Raw genomic sequence first — 22420 nt, 5'->3', positions numbered from 1 at the left:
TAAATTTATCTCTAAATAAAGATGATGGCACGTTTTTCTTCAGTAGTAGGGACACAACTGTTTGGTATGTCAGAAGGGATCGTGCTCATATAACCTGTGTGATATATTTTCTACTGGTTTATTTTGATTTCTGGCAGGTCAATAAGGTAGGTTATAGTTAACTCAAAAAATTCAAGAGTAAGGAGATATACAATATTGTCTTGTTAATAATTTTCTAACTTTTATATATTTTAATGGACATTTACTGAAACTGAGTCATGATTTAGTTGAGTACCAAAAAAAGCAAAAGAGCAAAAAAATGCAGTGAGCTTAAATCACTTCAATAATCATAGTAGTTGCATTTATAGCCTTTAGCATATTACTCATCCCACCAAAGCCCAGCTTCATGATTGAATCAGTCCCATGAGAAGAAACTAGTAGCTCAATCAATCAGTATCACCCTCAGTTAAAAACGTAATCGATATTTGTTTTAAGCAGAGAATAACTTTCTTACTGACTACAGTTTGTGAAGATTCACTAAAAACAAAGTCTTTAATTGCTGTATATTTTTTTCTCAAATGAGCAGTGCTAAAACAGTGTTATCAGCTTGGCTATAGAACAGAACATGATGAAAAACTAAGACCCTTTAATTTTGTTTTCCAGGCAGCAGTAAAGCAGCACCACAGTGTCCTCTCCATCTGTACTCCACAAAGTGAGTGCTTGTGCCAAGTGCTGTAATTTAAAAACAGCCATTTTGTGCAGGCTTCTGTCACCTTAAAAAAGCATTTGCCTTAAACCCATCCACCTGTTCCCCTGCATCTCTCTAGCCCAGTGAAGTAACTGGTTCTTAATCTTGTTAGATACGGAGTGAAAGGAGGTTTGAGGTACTGTACACTTTCATACCCCTGGGAATCCAAACCTTATCAGCTTGAATACTGTTGTGTTTATGAGTGTCCACAGAGGAATATGTTGAAATGTCAGAGGTTTCCTGTGACACTTGCCTGCTTGGCAAAATGAAAATGAAATGTGAAAAATCAGAGTGTTGATTTTATTTTTTAAACTTGCATGTATTTTGCACAGTCTTAAAGGCTGCAGGCATTTAAGTAGCTTAATTGTAATAGCTCATATAAGGAGCTATGTAATAAAACAAACTTTTGCCCCAGTCAAGTCAATTTTGAGTTTCCAAAATATTCCCCATCATACTTTGAATGTTATTTTATCAAAATGTCTAGAAGTGTTCTAGATGTGCTCTAGATCATGTGCAGTAACTATCGCCTTCTGTTTTCTGTTTATGAATAGACATTATCCCCATATAGTGACAGTCCCATCTTTCCCAACAATGGCAACGTATGGACAGACTCAGTACAGTGCAGGAATCCAGCAGGCTGCTGCATACACTGCTTATCCTCCTCCAGGGCAGCCCTATGGCATACCCTCCTACAGTGAGTACTCTGACATCATGTTACCTTTGAGGACATCTTCCTCTTGCTCCTGGAAAAATATATTTGATGTATCAGGCTTTAGAATGAAAGGTCATTTCTGTCTTGGCAATGTTCTCTTCTTAAGCTTAGATGGAAATTTGACTTGGTTAAAAATGTTAGGATAACTTTGAACCATCTGTCAGCTCTTGATGTCCCAGGTTATGATCTTACAAACTAGTTCGGAGCCTGTCAGTAGTAGGATATGGGAAACTCAGGTTCAGTAGGATGTGCTGCTTAGGAATGAATAGTAGCTGATAGGTGTTCCCATGACTTATTGCTGAGACAAAGTGTCTTTGATTCAATATGGTGTTTAGGTAAACTACACTTCTTCTGCCACCCTGGAGTTTCAGTGATGCAAACTCCTTTAAGAAATTTTTTTGGTATATTATTACAGAAGAACTAAGAGCAGAGTAAGGTATGGATGAACTGTTGGAAGACAGTTCATGTATAAATGGTTGGCTGTTAGTTGAAGGTGCAGGGAACATTTTAACCCGAGTTAGCTTTGTTCCCTGCTTTCCTGTACAGCCTTGCCAGCAGCTGTGGGGAGACTGTGCTAGGCAGGAGCAGCTGGGGAATTTAGTCAGAGGACTAATCAAACCAGCACTCCTGACAGGAGAATGCCTGGTAAACCAAGTGTTAAGAATGCCCTCAAGCACTTCATAGAAAGACCTAGCTGTTGAGAGAGGTGGGAAGTTCTTTCCATTCCTAAAGACCAAAAAGGTCACTACTCTTAATTAGGTACAGTTCTTTAACGGAGAGCTTTGGGCTCCTTATTCCAACCTGATCCTGTGAGTGCTGAGTCTTGCAGCATTAAAATGGCTTCATAGTTCTGTTTCCGTTCCTGTTTTCTTTTGTGCTCTTAAACACCTTTGTTTGCTTGGCAAATACAGTATCGATTCCTGACACTGAGCTTTATACGGCCATTGACAAGGCTTTTGCTGAAGTGAAATTCAATGCAGTGGTCTGGAAGGCCAGGGAAATGAGCTTGGCAGAGCCAAAGCTCTACCAGGATGATGAGAAGAACGTTTTGAGACACTTTCCTGGAGCTACTTGTGTGTTTGCATCAGCTGGCTGATTTCCAAGGCAAACTCTGAACAGTTGTCCTGTTAGAGCAGGTGAAAGTAGAGCCATTTGCTACTGCCTACAGTCTTTAGGGCATACATGTGTCAGGCCCATATGCTGCTTATAAATCCTGCAGATGACCTCTTAGCATCCTTGAACAGTGATTTCCCTCCCCCATCACATACACCCTCTGTAAGATACTCAGCACAGCATATGAAAAATTCCACCTGGCTGACAACCAAGAACAATGAAGCAGTATTGTTTTTAGGCATAAAAATAAAACTCGGCCAGTTTCTAGACAAAACAGAACATTGTGTGGAAATTAATTTGGTGCTAAGTTATTTTGCTGTCTTACAACAATTTTTAGACTTCCAAAAAGGCCCATTTGCTGAAGATTAATTGTAGCTGGGGTAGGTTGAGTGCTTGCATGAGGAGTGCTGATGTAACTGAAAAGCTGGGGATGTTATGAAAAGCGGCTTCTCTGCACACACTCCCAAATCCCTCTGCTTCCCCAGCAGTAATGGAGCCGGACGCTTGCACCAACACATGTTCACTCACTGTCCAAATAAACTTCCTGCATTTCACAATGCAGCATTGTCATCTTGCTGCTAATTTGTGCTCAAATTGCACTGCAGCTATTCTCACCTAAAGCTACAAGAAGTGATTTTTATTAGAGAAAACATTATATGGGAGAGCTTACTCCCAACCTGAGCAACTGCAGACTTCTTGCTTTTAAGAGTCATTAAACTAAAGAATGGCATGTTTGGTGAAAGGCACGTGAACTTGGCTTGTCTTTTGGCCAGTTTGCCTAAAAGTACTTAAAGATGGCAATAGCCTGGGAAGTGTATAAATCCAAGGGCAGAACATCGACAGGGTCTTTGTTGAGTCCAGTGGCCATTTTTTGTTTTGTGCAAATAGGCATGCAAAGGAGGGGAGGATCATGCCCTGAGGATTCATAAGATGCACCTTTCAGCTGTTTATTTTAATAATACCTCTGTACAACTCAGCAGCATCTCAGAATAAAATATAAACTCCTTTCACTTCCAGCAAAGGCTTACTCTTGCAATGTTTAATTCAGCTATTGCTGTTCCCCCTGCAAATTGTCAGTTTAATTGCCTGATTTTAGTAATGAAAAGATTTTTGTGGCTTCAGTGTTTGACTGTTGTTCCTGAACAGTATGCTACATCTAACTGAATAGATGATAACCCTCCTGTGTGACTTGCCAATAAATATTTTGCTACCAACGCTGAAAATACAGTGCAAGTAAAAGATAACTGTTGAGAACAGAAGTCTTGAGGTCATTTCACTGAAGACGTTTTGTTAATCACTGCTTGCATCTGATAACCATTCAGAAAGTTCACAAGTCAATGAGTTCATTTAATTCTAAAACAAAACTATTTGTTCAGAAATTGTTTTTTAAAATAATAAAATTCATGGTGTTTTCCCCCATCTTAGCAAAAGTTCATTTGGGTGTGGATACAAGATGTAGCTGACTCAAATACTGTGTGGTATGAAATTACTTGACTAATTTTTGTATTATTGATGTTAGGTAATGCAGATAATTTTAAAAAATACATAAGAAAGTTTAGGAGAAAAAAATTCAGTAGGTTAAAATCTAGCTGAAAAATTGATAATTCCTAAATTTGCTTTTTTTTTTTCCATCTCTTTATGACAAACACTCATGTTCTGCTCTTGGTTCCTACTGTATGTCCCAAAGGCATCAAAACAGAGGACAGCCTGAGCCATTCCCCAGGACAGAGCGGGTTTCTGGGCTATGGATCCAGCTTCCCCGCCCCGACCGCTGGACAAGCGCCCTACACCTACCAGATGCACAGTGAGTCCGGCCTTGGGCCTTGCAGGATGTGCTGTGACAAGTCTTGATCCTCTACCCCCATATTAGACCAATTCTTTTGCAGTTAGAATGAAAAGCTTGGGTAGAGGCAATCAGAATGGGGAAGGAGGTAAGTCTTTGTAGATCTGTTAAACTCATCAAGAATTAATTTCTGGCTGAGGTACTTAATTTAGCACCAGCAAACCCTAGCAAAACTTCACTTGTGATCAATATCAGCTTTGCCTTTCTGCACAAATTGTGGTTTCCTTTTTTAAATTAGTTTTGTACTGTGTATGTGAGATAGTTGTTTTAGTGTGAATTTCTAGATTCTGAGTGGAGGTGAAATAAAGGTTGTTTTACACTCCATGCAAGTAGTGCTAGTATTACCCTTCTGCGCTGTGCTGTCCTGACCAGCTTGCTCTGTGGTTAGATTGCTGTATGTTCTCTCCACTATTATTTAAAAACTGATACCTTGATACTAAAAAAATCTTTTTACTGTTAAGACATAATACCTGCTAAGATACAGCTGCCTGTTTGAACTCCCAAAGTACCAACATCATTAATTACCCATGTACTACTGTGGTTTGGTTCAGAAAAGAAGAGCTGAAAGCAAGTGTTTTTTTCCTGAAGATTACTGAGCTAAGATTTAGTAAGTTTAGAATAACTTTTATTGTTGTCAGAATAATAACTGATTATAAAATAATCAGTTGGGTACCCTTAAAGCAAGTTCCTTGTGCTTGTAGTTTTAGAACATGTTGTTTTATTGTACAACCAGGAGGGCCAAAATATGCTTTATTTCTAAAAATAAACCTCAAAGTTTTCCGGTCATTCCATTTGAGAAGCTGTATGAAACATCAGCTCTCAGGAGAATGGATGTTGACTTGCCAACTCCAAGAGAGTAATGAAAGGGTTTAAATATGAATTGCCAAGAAATGTAAAGTAAATTAAAAGGGTAGAATTTCATTTTTTATTCCTTTTAGCCCATTTCTAGAATGCTGTTTGATGTCTTTGAGCATTTTGGTGCTGTTGGTCAGAAACCTGAACTGCATGAGGCAGGTTTTCATTACTTGGCTGGTATTCTATTTGCTTTTTCCTCCAATCTGTACTGTTCTTATATTTGTGAATTATATTGGTTTTTCCTGGGACTTGCTGAGTCATTAAGCATGAATTGGAGGAAGAGTACTAAAATTTGTATGTACTCTGTGTAATTTGAATTTAAAAACACCTGTCCAGGCAATCCTGCAAAGAATGATGATACATTCTATGCAATTCTAATAGCAAATGAGAGGAACCATAGCATATCCATTTCAGCTTTATCAATCATTTTACATACAAGAGGAATAATGAGTATGTGCTGAGAAACAGATTATGTCCTTAACATGTCAGTCCATCTCTGTGCCTCTCCCTTGAGTGCCCTGGAAGTGCAGTTTCATTCCTCACCTGTAGGCCTCGTATTCTGAGTCCACTTTGGTGTTTGTATTAAACTTGACTACTAAAAAAAAAAGATTAGGTTTTGTTTTCCTTTAGTTGCAAGTGCATTGCATTAAGCATGAATTGCCATGAGTGCAAGAGTAAAAAAACATTTCCAAGCTATCAAAATGCAAATATTCTTATTGTTTCTTAGCAAATATCTTCACGACTGTCAAAGATGTAACAGTAGCATAAATGAAGTAGTTTAAAATTTCCCAGTTTAGGTGCTGGTGAAGGGAAGAGTCAAGAAGCCCATCAGCCATGCAGGATAACTGTGCTGCACCCTCTCCTGCTGTGGCTGGATGTATCCAGACTCCTTGCTAGTTTAAAAGCAGCTCAGGTACAACTGCAGCAGCTCTCCCAGCAGCAGTGCTAGTCCATCTGTACCACATGAACAGAGCTCTTTCAGTGAAGGAAAAAAGTCACTCCAAGGGGAATGACTTTGCTGTAGGGAAGAATGCACACAAGGATCAAGCCCTGCCTTGGCTTTATCCTTCCCTCAGAGATTTTCCAAGGGTTGGAAAACAAAAAAGGAATTGCATGGCTTTCCTGAGTTCTTGCAGAAGCTGTGGAAGGGGAGAGAGATCAAGTCTCTCACTTTGCTTTTTGATATTGCTGGGGGTCTTTTTTAAAACTTCAAGGCAAAATGTCCTTTTGTGTCATTACACTTAGCTATCCCCCTTGCAAAACTGTCAATTCACTTAATTCTTCTCAGCCCTGAATGTAAAAGGTGGATAGAGACAGCCACTTTGACTTCAAGTCTGAAAGCAAATAAAATCCTGAACAATTATAAAAACTGGGAAGCAAGGTGAACCCCATTTTATTCTAGAAATTATTTGAAAAGCTGAAGACTGTGAGGTGCCTCTCTGCTGACACTTCACATACTAGTTTTGTCAGCACAAATCTCTGACACAAAGGCGATTTTTGTGGCTTGAATCCTTCATGGGACATGCTGGAGACATGTGGCTTGAATGTGGCACACACACAAAAAAATTAAAAAATGACATAGTGTGTGGTTTGCTTTGTCACCTTAAACCCTACAAGCTTTATCTCTCCTACTCCTAACAGGAGTTCAGGTTTTGTCTTCCATTTTGCACCTCGAACATATCAATCTTGTTTTGAGGTTGTGTTACCCTGTCAGCAGTGGAAGTCCTCTCTTTTTAGTAAAACTGGGGCTTGCAGTTACCAGCAGTTGTAGTTGCTGGAGTGTCACAGCTTCATCAACAGGCTCAAGTGCCAGGTCTGTGCTCTGCTGGAGCAAAAGAAGCAATGCTGCCCCCTGACTCACTGCTGTATGATTAGATACTGATGGGCTGTAACACCACTATTGATGAAGTACTGGCGTTTTCTTTTGCTGCCTGGGAAGATCACTGTATTCCTGTCTGTCTAGGATTCTGTTGGTTTTTCCTCTCCCCAGAATGCAGCTTCCACATGTGCTTTGTGTTAGCTTAGAAGAATCTGAGCTGTTTGAAAAGGCAGACTCTTGACTCACTTGGGACTGAAGTTTTTTAAATGGCCACTTTGTCCAATCAGGAGGTTTGAACAAGCAAATTTTGTGCACCAGCACTTGAAAATGCTAGACTTGAAAACAACAGTGAGACAACCATGTGTTTTACCAAAGGAGGCTGCGAGGAACTTCATGCATATGTGCATGAATATGAATGTGCCCAAAGTGCTTTCAGATAGTGCTCCAGAGAATGATGCGACTATTCAGTATATTGGGTGAAATCACTTTTCAGATATTTATGCCAGGAAGATCATTTCAGCCAGTCCACTGAGCCTTGAATGCAAAAGAAAACAGAGAAAAATAGTTTCTGCAGGTGGCAGGTGCTACTTGAAGGTAAAGGGAGCAGGAGGATACGTGTCTTCTTGTTGCAATCAATTATTTCCACCCTTTTCCTTGCTCATGAGAGGAACAGTCTGAAGCTCCCTGACCGTATGGTTTGTTTACCTTGCTGGGTGCTAGTGAAAGGTTTGAGTGAGAAGCCAGGAGCCTTCCTGTGCTGAGTGCTCCTGGAATGTGTGCTCAGTGCTTTCCCACGCCACAGCACTTGGGGGTGGGGAGGTGATCACTCTGTCTCCCTGATGCGAGCAAACAACTCTGTGCTGCCCAGCCCTATGACCACTGAGACTTCTGCTACATTCACATCAGTTCTTTGGTCACCCCATTGCTGACATGGGCAGGGACTCTAGGTCATGGGCTAAACCAGCTGAAAAGGATACATTTTTATTTATATATTTTTATAAAAACAAATTTCAAGGGGACTTTAAAAGTGACAGTTGTAACCCCTACTTCAAGAACAAAATCTTCATTGCATCATATTGAAAGATCTTGAGGAGGGTGATTTGCAGGGGATCAGCGAAGAAAGTTATCTCTAGGGAGTGTGTACAATTTTGTATTTTAAAGTGTGAGGGAAAAAGTATTTTCTTAAACTAAGCTCTGCAAGTATTGCAAGATGGTAATAGCTCAAGTATATATGTGAAATAACTTTGGTATTGCTTGCCTCCATTGAGAACCAGCTTCCAGGGCAATGTAGTGAAGTCATTTGCAGGTGGGCATGGGTGGCTGGACTGTGAATCTTGAGCAGCCTGTGTCATGATTCCTCCTCACTGTGCCCTCATTTGAGTTACATGGTCCAGCCAGCAAAGAGGCACTCATTGTAGGTGTGTTACATCAGTCACCAAGGAATAAATGATCTCTTGTGTGACAAATACTTTGTCTCATGGGGCTCTAGGACAAATGTTCTCCTTCAGTAAGTGCCAACGTAGTTGGTGCAGGTTTGTTTGTTCTCATGTTTCTTTTGTACCAGCACTACCTCTGGCTGGAATACGTTGCAGCCTCACTTCCCTGATGGCTGTTGTCAGAAACATGGTACTTCACAAGCCAGATTCTGCTCTCTGAATCTGGTTGTTTTCATTACAGACATAGATGATGCAGATGTTGTGAGCTACATCTTCAGCTTTTCACCTTTAATTCCAATTATCAACTCTAGCCTGGTTCTTGAGCAAGAACAGAGTCTTGAATGAGGATAGATCATTCTTCACTTACTAAGAATGTAAAGAAAAAACTGACTATTTTACAGCCAGCCAGAAGGGGAAATCTATTTTCATGCTTCCCTGGCATGAAAATAAATTAGATGTGTAAGGGTTTAGAAGCCAAACAGCTAATGCAGTATGTCACACAGATATATAAATGTAAAAGATTAGATTGTCAAGTTCCATAGCTCATAAAAATTATATAAAATTATATCACAAAGGTACTATAGATTAAAATATTTTAATTGCCTTGTAACAGTAGATATGATAGTATATAATCAGACTTGGAGTAACATTCAAATTGACTGAAATCTGCTGTTCTCTTACTTACTGTGAGGAATGACTTTTCTCTCCTTTTTAAAATAGTGTTGTATAGAGTCTTGTTTTGTGTCATTATTGTATTTAGAAAATTTAATTTGTTTTGTTATGAAACAAAGATATATGAATGGGAATGGTTAGTTTGAGGAAGAGGAGGCTGAGGGTAGGCCTCATAAGTCTCTAAAACTATCTAAAAGGACATTGTAGAGAGGTTGGTGCTGGTCTCTTCTCACAAGAAATTAGCGATAGAAGAAGAGGGAATGGCTTCAAGCTGCGCCAGGGGAGCTTTAGCCTGGACATTAGGAAATTTTTTTTCACAGAAAGAGTGGTTAGACACTGGAATAGGCTGCCCAGAGAGGTGGTTGAGTCACTGTCCTTGGATGTGTTGAAGGGTCGTTTGGATGTGGTTTTGGTGGATGTGGTTTAGGGGAGAACTTTGTAGAGCAGGGATGATGGTTGGAATTGGTGATCACAAGGGGCTTTTCCAACCTGAGTAGTTCTATTATTCTATGATTCTATGACCAGTCTGGGACTGCCACTCATTTGTAGAGTCATAAATCAGAAGAGGAGGCAACTGATGTTAGATTTGTTTTGTCTTTAAAGTGATACATTTGTAATGCTGGTGAAGAAGTGTCATTTCAAGGTATGTGCTATTTCCTAAAAAGTCCTCATGTAAGTATGATTGCAGCACCAAATCTCCAAACAACACCCTGAGTTAGATACTAGAAATATATTGTGGTTTTTAGCACACATTTTTCTAAGTTTGGATTTTCTGACAACTTAGCAGTACACTGATTTCTCAGACTTCTGGTGAAACTGTTACTCAGTAATAGAAATTGACCAGAAATCACAAAAGATCATATTCAACTTTTGCCCTAAAGCAACTACCGTCTAAACTGGCAATTGAGGAAACTGCTTCTTGATGCTGAGGATGAGGGGAGAAATCTTTGGAGTATAAGAGACTTTATCATTTAGTGAGTAATGTAAAATACAAAGAGAAAACTGTGCCAGCAGATGAGCTAACAGAAAAGCATCAGCTATACAGAGACAGCAATAGCAGCCAACATATAGAGCATTTCCTGTGGTCACAGGAGCATGTGTTACCCCTTTATGGCACATCAGGCCATCTCTTCTCAGCTTGTCATTAATTCCTAGACAATGCCTTGCTCTTCAGTTATTACTGCTAAAATGACAGCTGGTATGAAGCTATGAAGTTGCACAACAGTTAAAACTGTGGCCAAAGACCACTGTGGATACTGTCATGGGGCAGGAAAAGATTTGACCACTTTTTTTTCTTACTTTTTTTTTTTTACTTTTTTTGTAATATCCAAATCCATCTACCCACAAAATAGTTTTTAGATTACAAAGGAAAATTCAGTTATGTAACAGGGAAAACTTTCTTTTGCCAAGGAATAGCAAAGCAGTATTGAGTACAGAGACAAATCTGGGGCCAGAGACCTACACAGTGAAATTCTCTGGGCATTTGTTTTCTTTGTGGAGCCCATTCTGATCAGCTGTCAAATAATGAATTAATAATAAGCAGCATTTATTTTGTGCAACATTGATTTGAAATGGACTAATTTTATATGTTGCTTATGTTTCTGGAATGAACTGCTTATGAATTGTTCTCCTGGCCTGAGACCAAGTAAAATCCAAATATTTAATCAATTTAAATGTTTTATTATGCTGGAAACTTATTTTTCTGAGAGATGCCTGAGTTTCTTGCAATTGTGTGCCAGTTTATGTGTTACATACTTAATAGGAGCCCACAAATATCTGTTTGGCATGAAAAGTTAGCTCTGCATGCATGAATTTTGCAAAGGAAGTGGCATGTTTAATTTTAAGCTTGATTCTTTAAGTACTTAGTGATGAAATGTGTGAGAAGGGGAAATTTCAATCTACACTTGAGAGATGTGGATCACTCTTTGGCATAGAGATAGTGAATCCATCTGAAGTCCCAGATTATAAAGGAGAGAGAGCATGTTCTCAGCAAACTGTCACTCAGATGCCTTAGATTCATAAAATTAAAACCTCTGTAGAAATAAGTAGTCTCTTTCAAGAGCTTCTGCTTCACAGCTGGTTTGCATTAGTTGCAGTCTAAAACTGTGGCAGCAAAGCTGTGCTCCACTCTGTGGTGAGTTCAGGAGGGGGAGGCCTCTCTCTTCAGGGGGGGTCAGACCTCGCTTTTTACTGTGTAAATACAAGGTTCCTCAGAATAACAGCACAGTCTCCCTTTCAAAGATTTTTAAACACTAGGGGCTGACCATGCTAGATTTACCTTTCTTTAAAATGAGCTATCTTACAGGAGAGGGCAGTCGAGGGGACAGGCAAAGGTGTTGACAGTGATTCACTGTAAGCTGCAAGCATCAGTGCTACTGCTACCCAAGGAGAAAGCCCTGCTCTGACTTCTACCGGTTACTGATTTTTTTGAGGTTCCATTCAGAACTGATTCCTTGGTCATTATTAAATAAGGACAGACTTGTGAAGAGGAGTTGCTATTAGGAGTACACACCAGGGTGTGTGGTTGTCAAGCTTGGGGAGCAAATGTGTTTTCAAGAGGGAAATGGGCTGACAATCTGTAAATCCTGCTCTGTCTGGGCTCATCATGGGTTTACCGTCAATGGATAAAGAAAACACAGTTTTTCTGTGATATGATGAGGAAGTGGGAGCCAACAGAGAAGAACAGAGTGATAGTTCCCTAACCTGTTGCCTGACTATCTTAGAAGCATTTGTTGAAGTCAGGTAGAGTATTCAAAAGATGGGTTAATGAGTAAAATCAGCATAGAAAACAGTCACAGAGATGTTTGGATGTTACAGAGACTTCTGGTTGTGGATTTTGTTTTCAACAGTTTTGTAGGATGTAATTTAAAAACAAACAAACAATAAACAAAGGATGGTAACAGCTTGGGAAGTTATGAACTTGGCCTTGATTATTCAGCTTATAGTGCAGTCAGCATAGAATATGCTAAAACGTTATAGAAGCTTCACTGAATAATTGATTCAATATTTGAAAATATCTAGAAGGCAGTAGAAGAGCTAGTGTAAAATTACACATAAAAATGTGCATCAAGAAACATCATACCTGCATAGTTGAGCACTTGGAAGTCAGGAAACATCAAATTCATGACTCTGGTGCAATATTGGTGCTCCTTTTCTTCTATCTTGTTTCCAGGCACTGTGTGAGGTAATGCTCTGGTGGAAAAAACCAGAATGCACTGATACAGTCAAAGACTATAATGATGTTTGTGGACAAATAAGGTCTGACCCTGCTTCAGTTAGCACAGGCTGTGCAGTTCCTCACTGTTGTGCTGGCAGTGGATAATGGTCTTGCATGGGCTTTTTTAGATGAAATTTGGATGCACTTTATATGGTCAGAGTTTAAACACTGAAACTTCTGCACTACAATACTGTGACCTCTAGAACTACAGGAATACTTGCACTGCCTGGAGAAGGGTCCACTGATAGTTACTAAAGATGAAGAGGATATAAATTTGGCTTAGAAAGTCTGTAACTGGCAGATGAATTGAAGCTGACAAGGCAACACCAGGGCAAAGATCACTCTGCTTTTGTCCTGTTTCTTGTATTTTTCTCTGAGCATCCACTGTTGGCCACAGTTGTGTTTGTTTTCCTGGAGGCACTGCAGTTCTGAAGCAGTGCATAGAGGGGCTGGAAAAGCTTTGGGGCAGATGCCTGGCTCTGGAGTGTTCAGTAGAGAGTTACCATGATCCTAAGTGCTGCATCAGAGTGGAGACACGCTGCCTGGATCACTCATTTCCATTGTTATACAGAGATTGACCTTGCTCAAGGGGAAGGGAATTTCTGAACGTGTGGCTGTGCTCACAGGACAGATTTTTATCCCCAGTTGCATGACAGCAGATGTTGCAGGGCTATTTGGATTTTATTGCTGGAACTGGAATCTTGTAGCCACTAAACAGCACAGGAGGTGGCAAATCCAGCTTTCCTTTATCATGTCTTGTTATCTGTCAGTGGAGGATTGTGTCCAGGATGAAACTGTAGCTAGAGGAATCTTTACTCTTTGATGTCTGTGGAGTCATCCAAGTAAAGTCAGTTTTACTGGACGTTTTTTCAACAAGGGATTGCACAGAGACAGTCTACATTGTTGTTGTAGAGATATTCGCTTCTTGGCCCAAAATACTTCCTTGTAATTTCTTTTTGAAGACAATCCAGTGTGATTTCCTTCTGTAGCTGCAGCATCACTCAGTAGGAGTGGTTAAAAGGAACACTTTCTCAAAATATAATAAAATTTAATTGCTTTCCCATGATTCAAATCCTGGGAGTAAATATAAACCATCCCAGCACTTTCAACACCACTGTTGAGCTGGATTGAGCTATACAGGTGACCAGGCTCCAAAGAATGGTAAAATCCAGGCCCTCAGAACTCCTCTGGTCATCACTTGTTAAAGCTCTTTGAGGCTCTGTGGGTTGAGTACTCCCAGAAGCAGGCAGCAGGGGAAGAGCTTTAACTCAGAAATGTTGTACTGTAAAATGTGGTTTATATCACCATTTAGAGTGCCCTCAAACAGCTGGTCAGGCTAGCAGGACTGAAAGGGATTATAGTGGGAGAAAAAATGGACATCTTTTAAATGGGTTGCCTATTGGTGAGTATTATCTGCAGGAGGTGTTCAGATGCTTCTGGGAGCAATGTCCTTTAACAGACATTGCTGATGTCAAGTGCTATAATGTTGTATAATCATCCTTTCTATCTAGGTTAATATGCTGTGCTCTTCTCTATGCTGTCTGAGCCCTTCCAGACAGAAATACAAGACTTTCTGGGGAAGGGTTCATTATGTCTAATGGCAAACAGTTCAGCAATACGCTGCAAAGTGCATATGGGTTGAGTTTTTCTTCTCCTTTAACAGGTCAGATAGTCCTGAAATACCTCCACAGCTGACAGCCATGCAACATTTTATGAGCTTTCTTGCCCAATAAATGCAGGCAGATGTTGTAGGATTTGGAACCTTACAAGGCACTGGAGTATAGCTGGTGGGAGGTAATTTTGATGAGTTCTTAACCTCTCACTAAAAAAGTAGCAGCTTGAAGAAGGTAGTATTTACTGCAGGAAACATTAGCTTGTCAGAGGACTGAAACACTGCTAAGAACCTTTCTGAATGACCATGCAAGTCTTCAGCCAGATGTTCTTTGTAGCACAGAGTAATGCACACTCTGCTGGGAGTTAGACTGAGGCCCTTCCTTGCATCACTCACAGTCAACATCGTTTCCTGTAGGAAAACAGCTTGCTGATGTAAGAATACACAAGCCATTATATGCAAGCTTGTAAAATACTATGCAGTTCAGCTGAACCCTGTAGGCATTTATTTTATTAGTGCTAAGTGATCAAACCTTGGCAGTCTTAGGTTAATGGTTGTTGATGATCTTAAAGGTCCTTTGCAATCAAAACAGTTCTATGATATTATTAAATAATACTTTGGGAGAACTCACCCTGAAACTGCTGTGCTATTCATCAGCAAGTTAGAGGAAACACTTGGATCTAAGCTTCTTTTTTCTATTTCAAGCATATTCAGAAGCACCCATGGTAGCCACCCTCTGAACACTCTCATCTCAGTCTGGCTGGCTACCTAGAGAACTGTGATAAATGCTCTGCTGTCCACCTGTGTTGAACCTGGCCACCTCCTCCTCCAATTGTTGAGTATTTCATTGAATATTGCATGTACAAACCATCTGTTCTTCTAAATATAGCAGCTTATTCTCTTTTGAACTGCACAGGAGATTTGGAGAACACATTCCTGATGTCAGGGCCTCTCTGACCTGTGAAGTGCAAGGACGCAAGCCTGATTTTCAGAGTTTGCTGTGGTATTGAACTGAAGCACACCACAGGCTGATCCTGCCTCTGTAATCACAACTCTCTAGGACACTAATATTCCTGTGTTTATATTCATATGTTGTACTGTGTATTCATGCATTCAAAGAAAACTTTTTTTAGCAATGCCAGAGCTTAGTTCTGAAGATACTAAAAATAACCATGAATATTCCCTGATTTTCTTTACTTGCTTTTATCTGGAGAGGAGGGGAAGAAATGCAACCTGTTATTGCAGTGACTGAAAGAGAGAAAGAGAGAAACTGAGAGGAAGGAGAAGCTGGCATAAAAGTTTTTGCAGGAGCACAGTCCAGATCACACAATATAGAAATTATCATGGACCATGGCATAGATTTTAAAATACTTGGATTAAAAAGGGAATGAGGGGAAAATAGCAAATGAAATCCATCTGTATGGGAACAGGAATATACCATCAATCAGCTCACAAAGAGTTTCTCTATACTTGTTGCCCTTGGACTCTCACATAGAGAAGGGCCATGTCTACTTATCAAGGAACAGTCATGGCACTGAATATGTATGGCATGTGCATGCCTTTTATGAGGTGTCTTTTCATGCAAATGTGTTTGTGATATACATACTTTACAGGAACATTTACAGTACCATACATCTGAAGACCTATCCTTTTCTGGAGTCCGGATTGTTTTATTACCAGCTAAATGTTCTTTAAGCTACCTGTGAATGAGGGCATTGTGACATTTAGCAACTGGTTTGATTGAACACAGATGTGAACCATATTCCATATGGAGAAGATCCAAGGGGAGAGATCCTAGGCTTGTTTCTGATTTGCAAGTTGGAGTTTGAATGCAATTACTTGACATGGAGCTACCAGGGTAAATGGAAACAAATCGCTTGCACATCTGCAGTATTGCAAAGGTGAAATCAGCTGCATTTTTAAATAGTTCCTTGTCTTCAGAGGTCAGGAAAGGAAGCCAATATATATATAAGTCCTGTAGAAATGGGCACTATCCACTCATAATGGGAGAGGGCCAGGCATTCATATACATGCTTACCAAGAGGCTCCTAGGTATGGCCCATTCCACATAAGCACTACTTCTAATGTCATTCCAGTCTATCTCTGAATATTACAAGAAGTGCTATTACCTGGGAAAACACTTGAAAAAAAATGGTTATATGGGGAATAGGGCTGAATTGATAATTCCAGTATGCTAGGTCTGATGATAATTTTCCAGTATTTCTTGAGTGTACTCCAGAAACTGAATGCAAAACTGAAATTGCACTTGGCAGAATTCGTTTTATTACAGAAATGTTTATTTCTTATTGACAGCTTTGGGAGGAAAACCTAATATTTGGGGCCAGTTCTGTGTTGTGAACTGCTGAGTCCTACAAGGCTGCTCCCAGAAGCTCTAACTAGCAAGCCTTATTCTCTACTCAGGAAGGAAGAGGGTCCATCATTCTCTTCATTGACTGTGGTGCTTGTTTGTTTTCCTTTCATTTGAAGCGATTGTGTATCATTGAAAATGTGGTCTCTCCAGTGTAGCCTGTGAAGTGGAACAGGGACTGAGCCTTAGTTGTCCCCATGAAACAGCTGTATTCCCCATAAGAAAGGTTAATATTGAAATGAAGTATTTCTGAACCTGAATCTTCAAGAACTTTCTTTTCCATGCAGATAATTGATTTTTGTGGGTTTTTTTCTCCCAGCTTTTCATTCTTGTTCAGCTGGGAAGAAATTCCAAGTTTTTACTAGCTTTGATTTGTTGTCTGAAGTGTCCTTAACTGTATCTATTCTGCTGTAACAATACTGAGCTGCCACAAAACACTGAGCTTAGCAGCTTCCCAGGTATACCCCGGGGGGATGCTGGTGGGGGTACCGAATTCTCCAAATGTGGTGCTGTAGGGGCAGAAGATGGAAGCTGTGTTTGATCTCAATTTAGACAAACCATGCTCAAATGATACTCTTACTTGGTCAGGATGCAATGACAGGGGCTAGAATAAGTGAAAAACCTGAGTTGCCAAAATCTGTTCTGATGCCTGTTGAACTTCAGGTTATAGGAAATGCCAGTCTGAAGTACTTTCCTAAGTATGTAAATATGCAGGTAAAAAATCAGAAAGTTTAGTTTCTGTCTCTGCACCACAGTCATTCCTTTTGAAAAACCCCTGGGCAGAGGGAGTGAGACTGCAGCAGGCTGTAGGGACAACTGAGCTTAGATGTGGGTAACTCAGCTAAAATGACAAAAATACAATCTAGAAAACCAACAGTGTGAAATCCATTCTGTAGGGTCTAGTCACGATGCAGTGTGGCAAGCTATGGAGCACTAGTCATTCCCCATCTTCTCACCCCTAGTTCCTACCCTCTTCTTCCTGCTCACGTACTCACCGTGTGTGCATGGACACTGCTTTTGCACAGCTGGTGCAAAGCTCAGAGTAAATTCATTCCAATTGTGCAGATCTCTCTTTCTTTTTCTAATTCTCTCTGATTGTTTGGAAAACAGGAAGCTATGGTATCATGTGCAGGTAGCACAACAATAAACATGTTCTCATCACAATTTACACATAAAGCGTGAGTCCCTTGAGGTAACTCATCCCCCTCTTGACAGCTTTAATAAAGGATGATGGATTGTTTCTAAATGGCAGTTTAGGAAGATAAAAAATTCCCCCCTGTATTGTTTTGAGCTCTGGTGTACAAGAACTGTTGTGTGTTCTGTGAAAGTTGTTTTTGCCTGTAAGCACTGGGGCTTTATTACTCCCCTTCACAGTAGTGAGAAATGCTTAGCTACCACAGGAATATATTCATCCTACTGCTTACTTGTGACTTTTTAAAAAACTGCAGTAATGCAAAGCCTGGTGTGGGCAGGAAGTGGGGAAATGCCAATAGCTGAATGTGTTGCTGTCTTGGGAATGCTGCTCTGGGTAGTCTCCCCATCTGGATTGTGAGAGGGAGGAGGAGGGATCGGTTACTGGTCTACCCAGAGTTGCCTCTGAAGGGTGAATGCCAGGAGGAGGCATCACCTGAATGCAGCTGCACTGGCTCAGCTCCCCAGCCAGCACATGCAGGGGGCTTGGGGACATCCAGGCCTCCATGTACCTGACAGTCATCTGCACCCTCTTTTCCCCCTCCCTGCCCTTTTCTTTTTAAAATTACATGTGGCAGCAAATTAGTGCTGGAGGGCAGAGTCCTCCCTCTTGTTTCTTTTCGGCTTGAGATTTATTTCTCAGTGCATGTGCTTTGTAGCTACACTTGGCAGAGTGGAGTTTGTTCAGCTGTCCATTCCCTAACTAATCTGGTGTCTTAAAATAAAAACAAGCAAGTGGATCTTCGGAGAAAGATTGCCCCATGAAGACGTGCAGAGAGCCATATGGTTAAAACACCACTGCTCAAAGTCATTCACATGGTAAGAAACCAGATAAGAAGAAAAGGCTGAGTGCCTGATTAGGGCTCAGTCACAAAATGAAGCCCAGACACGAGCCCATTGTGGCCACCCAGAACCAAAGCCATACTTCTTTCACTGTGGAAAGTGGGTCTGAATGCTCTTCGGAGCCCATCACCTTCCATTAGGATGGAATATGGCATAATCTGGCTTTTGCCTCCTGTATATGAACAGCCAGGTCATGGACCAAGCACTGCTTTTTATTAGAAAAAGAAAATAACTGAATTTTAAATTTGGGTTGAATCCTTGTTTTCGTGCTTTCTTTCCTAGCTCCATAAATGTTGTTTTAGTGTATGTGCTGGTTGTCTTTGCATGCCTTTCAGTAAGCAGACCTCAGTATTAGTCCTAAGTCTTTACAGTCTGTATTTGTCAAGATTTGTGATACACTTTTTTTTTTCTAGTGAACAAGTACTTTCCTTCCTATTGGAAACTATTTGTATTAATATATCCTGTTACTTTGATTGCTAATGTGTTTTATGACTGATATTTTTTCCCTTAGGCACAACAGGGATTTACCAGGGAGCCAATGGCCTGACAAATTCTGCAGGATTCAGTGCTATGCATCAGGTATGGTTCAGCCATTATTATTGACAACCTTGTCACTTACTTTAAACACTTGCCAGACTGGTAGATCAGAGAGATTATTCTAGTGCTCACATATATTTAAGGGAAGGCATTGCCATGTGTTTTGCTGAACACCATTTTGCTCCATTCCTGTGGCCTGTCCATTTGCTGGGTGGCTGTGTATGTGGATTAGTTTTCAGATGTGTCTCAGTACACATGCTGGCACAGAGTGCAGTCCTTGCAGGAGGAGGGTGCCTTGGCAGTTTCTGCTGTGCTACTGTAGTAGTGCCAAGAGTTTGATCATTCCTCTGCCATCTTACAACTTTCAGATATGTTTTCCATCCTGTAAGGACAGGATCCTGTTGTCTGCTGTCTTGGCACGGTGTAATAAACATGAACAATTTGAAAGAGGCCTTGGCAGGCTCTGATGAATCTTGAGCCATCTGAGCTGTCTGTGTGCTTCCTTCCTGGAGAATACACCTGTCTGTGGGCTTTGTGCTTCAGATACCATGATGAATGTGTGTGTATAAATAAACAGCATGCATATATACACAAAGCAGATGTTTTTCAGTAGCAAATGGCTCTTCAAGATTGAACCAAACAAACACACCCAGAAAATGTGTTTTGGTTGGCCAGTAATTTCAATTCCTTGTTTGTCAGGTGATGGTTGACTTGTATTTTTAATGACAATAGCGGGCAATTTATTTATTACTTCAGTTTTGGCTAAAAACATCAGCATTTGCTGATAGAAGTGGATTTGATTGAAGTATGGAGGTTACCTAAAAAGGTAAAAATAATAGGGCTGTCTTCATTATTTTGTGATATTCTTTAAGACAAAACAATGAAATTATCTCATTTCTTTTTCAGTTGTTATTATGACAACCTGAGTCTTTGTTCTTGAGAGCTTCCTGGTGACTTAATGGTATAGCTGTGTCACAGACAAAGATGTAAGCTGTTAAGGAGGAAAGTGTTATTAGTCTTTCTAAAGACTATTTAATACCAGAGACTAATTAGCATTTCTGATAAAATAAACTTTTTGGTGAAAGACAGTCCCCAGGGCATGAGTACAGTTCTCTGAAAAAGCAAACAGGTGGACAAGTGCAGGAGTCACAATTAAAGCAAAAAGCAACAGATTAAACTTTCCATATTAAAGAAGTTTTTAGAAGAATATATTTCTAATATATTTCTATATATTAGAAGTTTTCTAATCTATTTCAGTGTTCTGCTTCTCACAAAAATGGAACATATGAGGATAATGCTATGAAGTTTGTTTGGGAGACTTAAAAGCAGAACAAAGGGGGTTGTGATACCTCAGCTCCCCAAGGTCAGTTGCACCTTGTAGTTTTAGTTCATTTTTTCTGTAGGGAAGAGCACTCAGGCATTTAGTTATTGCTGAGATAGTTGGACCATCTCAACTGTGAGTATTTCTGCAAAACAATTGCCACTTTTTTCTTCATTTTTGTGACCTGTTCTAACAGGTGATCAGAAAAATGTTGCTGATCATGGATGGGAAAATGCAGCCTGTTTTCTCCTTCCCTCACCCAATTATTCATTCTATTCTTCTAATTTCTTAAGTATTTTGTTGTTTACAGAGACTCTGTGTTCTACCACAACCCGTTTCAAAAAGCTGCCCTATTTCACCCCTATATAAAATCATTGAACTCTCTAATACAAAATGTGTCAGTGCTGATAACTAAAATGCTATATAAAAAGCAGAACTCTTCCTAATTTCTAATCTCTTGCTGATTAGTTCATTGTAATAAAATAGGAGTACATTTGGGAGAAGAAGAAATGTAATTTCAGAAGTGAGTGAAACATAGTTCTTTAGTGAAATATTCCTGAGCTAAGACTTGCTGCATGTGTAGATAGCACTGCCTTTGTGGTGCCTTACTCATTTATAATATAAAACCAGATACACAGAAGTTAGATGTTTCTTTTTTCCTCGAAGGAATATTCATCATATCCAAGCTTTCCTCAAAGCCAGTACTCACAGTATTACAGCTCCTCCTACAACTCTCCATATGTGTCTGCAAACAGCATCAGCCCCTCAGCCATCCCAACCTCCACTTACTCTCTGCAGGAGTCTTCTCACAATATCACCAGTCAGAGCACAGAATCACTGTCTGGTAGGTGCATCTTTTCTGTTTTCAATTTGGCAGTCTCAGCCACCACCTGTAGACAAAAAAAAATAACCTTGTTGGAATTTTTAAATGGACATATATTTACATGGATTAATCAGATTTCCTATTTGTTGCCTCTCTTTGAGTGCTTAATTTTTAAGGTCTCAAAGCTGAAATGCTTTATGGAATTACCAATGGATTATGATTCTCCAATGTACTGTTCAAGTACAATCTTCAGATATCACTTCCCAACTAAAGTTTTCATTGGCATGGAATATGCCACATAATTTGTGGATGATCACAGTATACACCCATTGTAGGTCTGTTGACTTAAGGAACAAATCTGAACATCTGTGGTTGCTCTAGAAGAAAAATAAACTAATACTGGTTTTTAAAGAGAAGTGATCACTGATTGCTCTAAAAGCAATTGGTGGATTTTCTCTTCCTTAGATCTTATCTCAGGCTTTTTGAGAAAGGGTGATTTCAAAAAGACTTGTTAGGCACAATCCAAGCTTCTCTGAAGAAGAATATGGTTATTCTAGAAAGCTGGAGAGGCCACAACATAGCAAGGTAAAATGAAAAACGTTTTTGAAAAGGATTTGTAACATAAGGTAAGTAAAATCTGAACAAGTTGATTAAACTCAAGCTAATCAAAACAGATACTTTATACAAGGAAGTTCACTTTTGACTATCTCTTCTCAGTTATTACTAAAATACTGTCCTCTGTGAAATGGAATATGGCTATACAATATTTTTAAATAAAAAGTGTATTCGTTATAAGTATCCATTGAATTAAAAAAAACAACTTTTTTTCAGAAGTCAAATTGGTCTTGTTTCCTTTGCCTTTGCCTTTCTAATTTACCACTGGAAAAGCGGGGGCTAAAATTAAAAAAGCTGATTGTTTTTTTTTCAATGAAAAAAGTGATAAAGTGTTTGAAGTGATATGTCCATTTTAAAATTTTATACAAGCAGTCCTGGTGGGTTTTGAAATTGTAACAAATCTTAGAGGAGTTGCAAGTTATTTCTCTAACAATGTCACGTATTGACATGAGAAGAGTACAGTTTTCTGATGGTATTTTCCCCTATGTTTCTGGTGCTCTTCATTAAAAGGTTTCATGCTTTAATTATAAAGATACAGTCTAAAATTTAAGTTAACAATGAAATGTCTTTTTTTCATCATAGGGGAATACTCAACACCTGCAAAAGATATAGAAGCAGACAGACACCACAGAGGGTCAGACGGCAAGGTACGAGCCCGGTCAAAAAGAAGCAATGATCCTTCCCCTTCTGCTGACAGTGAGATTGAGGTAAGAACT

The 22420-nt window shown here is 39.7% G+C and overlaps 1 protein-coding gene across 1 annotated transcript in view; it reads left to right on the top strand.

Moving 5' to 3' along the window:
• The window catches only part of EYA2 (EYA transcriptional coactivator and phosphatase 2), a 53540-nt gene that overhangs the window by 3285 nt on the left and 27835 nt on the right, over positions 1 to 22420 (top strand). The window contains exons 2-7 of the mRNA XM_009998678.1: positions 643 to 691; positions 1279 to 1421; positions 4240 to 4356; positions 18920 to 18987; positions 20933 to 21110; positions 22287 to 22411. Of these exons, the coding sequence (XP_009996980.1) occupies positions 643 to 691; positions 1279 to 1421; positions 4240 to 4356; positions 18920 to 18987; positions 20933 to 21110; positions 22287 to 22411 (680 nt within the window). The remainder of the gene's footprint in view (positions 1 to 642; positions 692 to 1278; positions 1422 to 4239; positions 4357 to 18919; positions 18988 to 20932; positions 21111 to 22286; positions 22412 to 22420) is intronic.

The sequence above is a fragment of the Chaetura pelagica genome, unplaced genomic scaffold, assembly GCF_000747805.2.
Source record: "Chaetura pelagica isolate M959 unplaced genomic scaffold, ChaPel_1.0 scaffold275, whole genome shotgun sequence".
Lineage (NCBI taxonomy): Eukaryota > Metazoa > Chordata > Aves > Apodiformes > Apodidae > Chaetura > Chaetura pelagica.
This window is presented reverse-complemented; position numbering and strand designations above follow the sequence as displayed.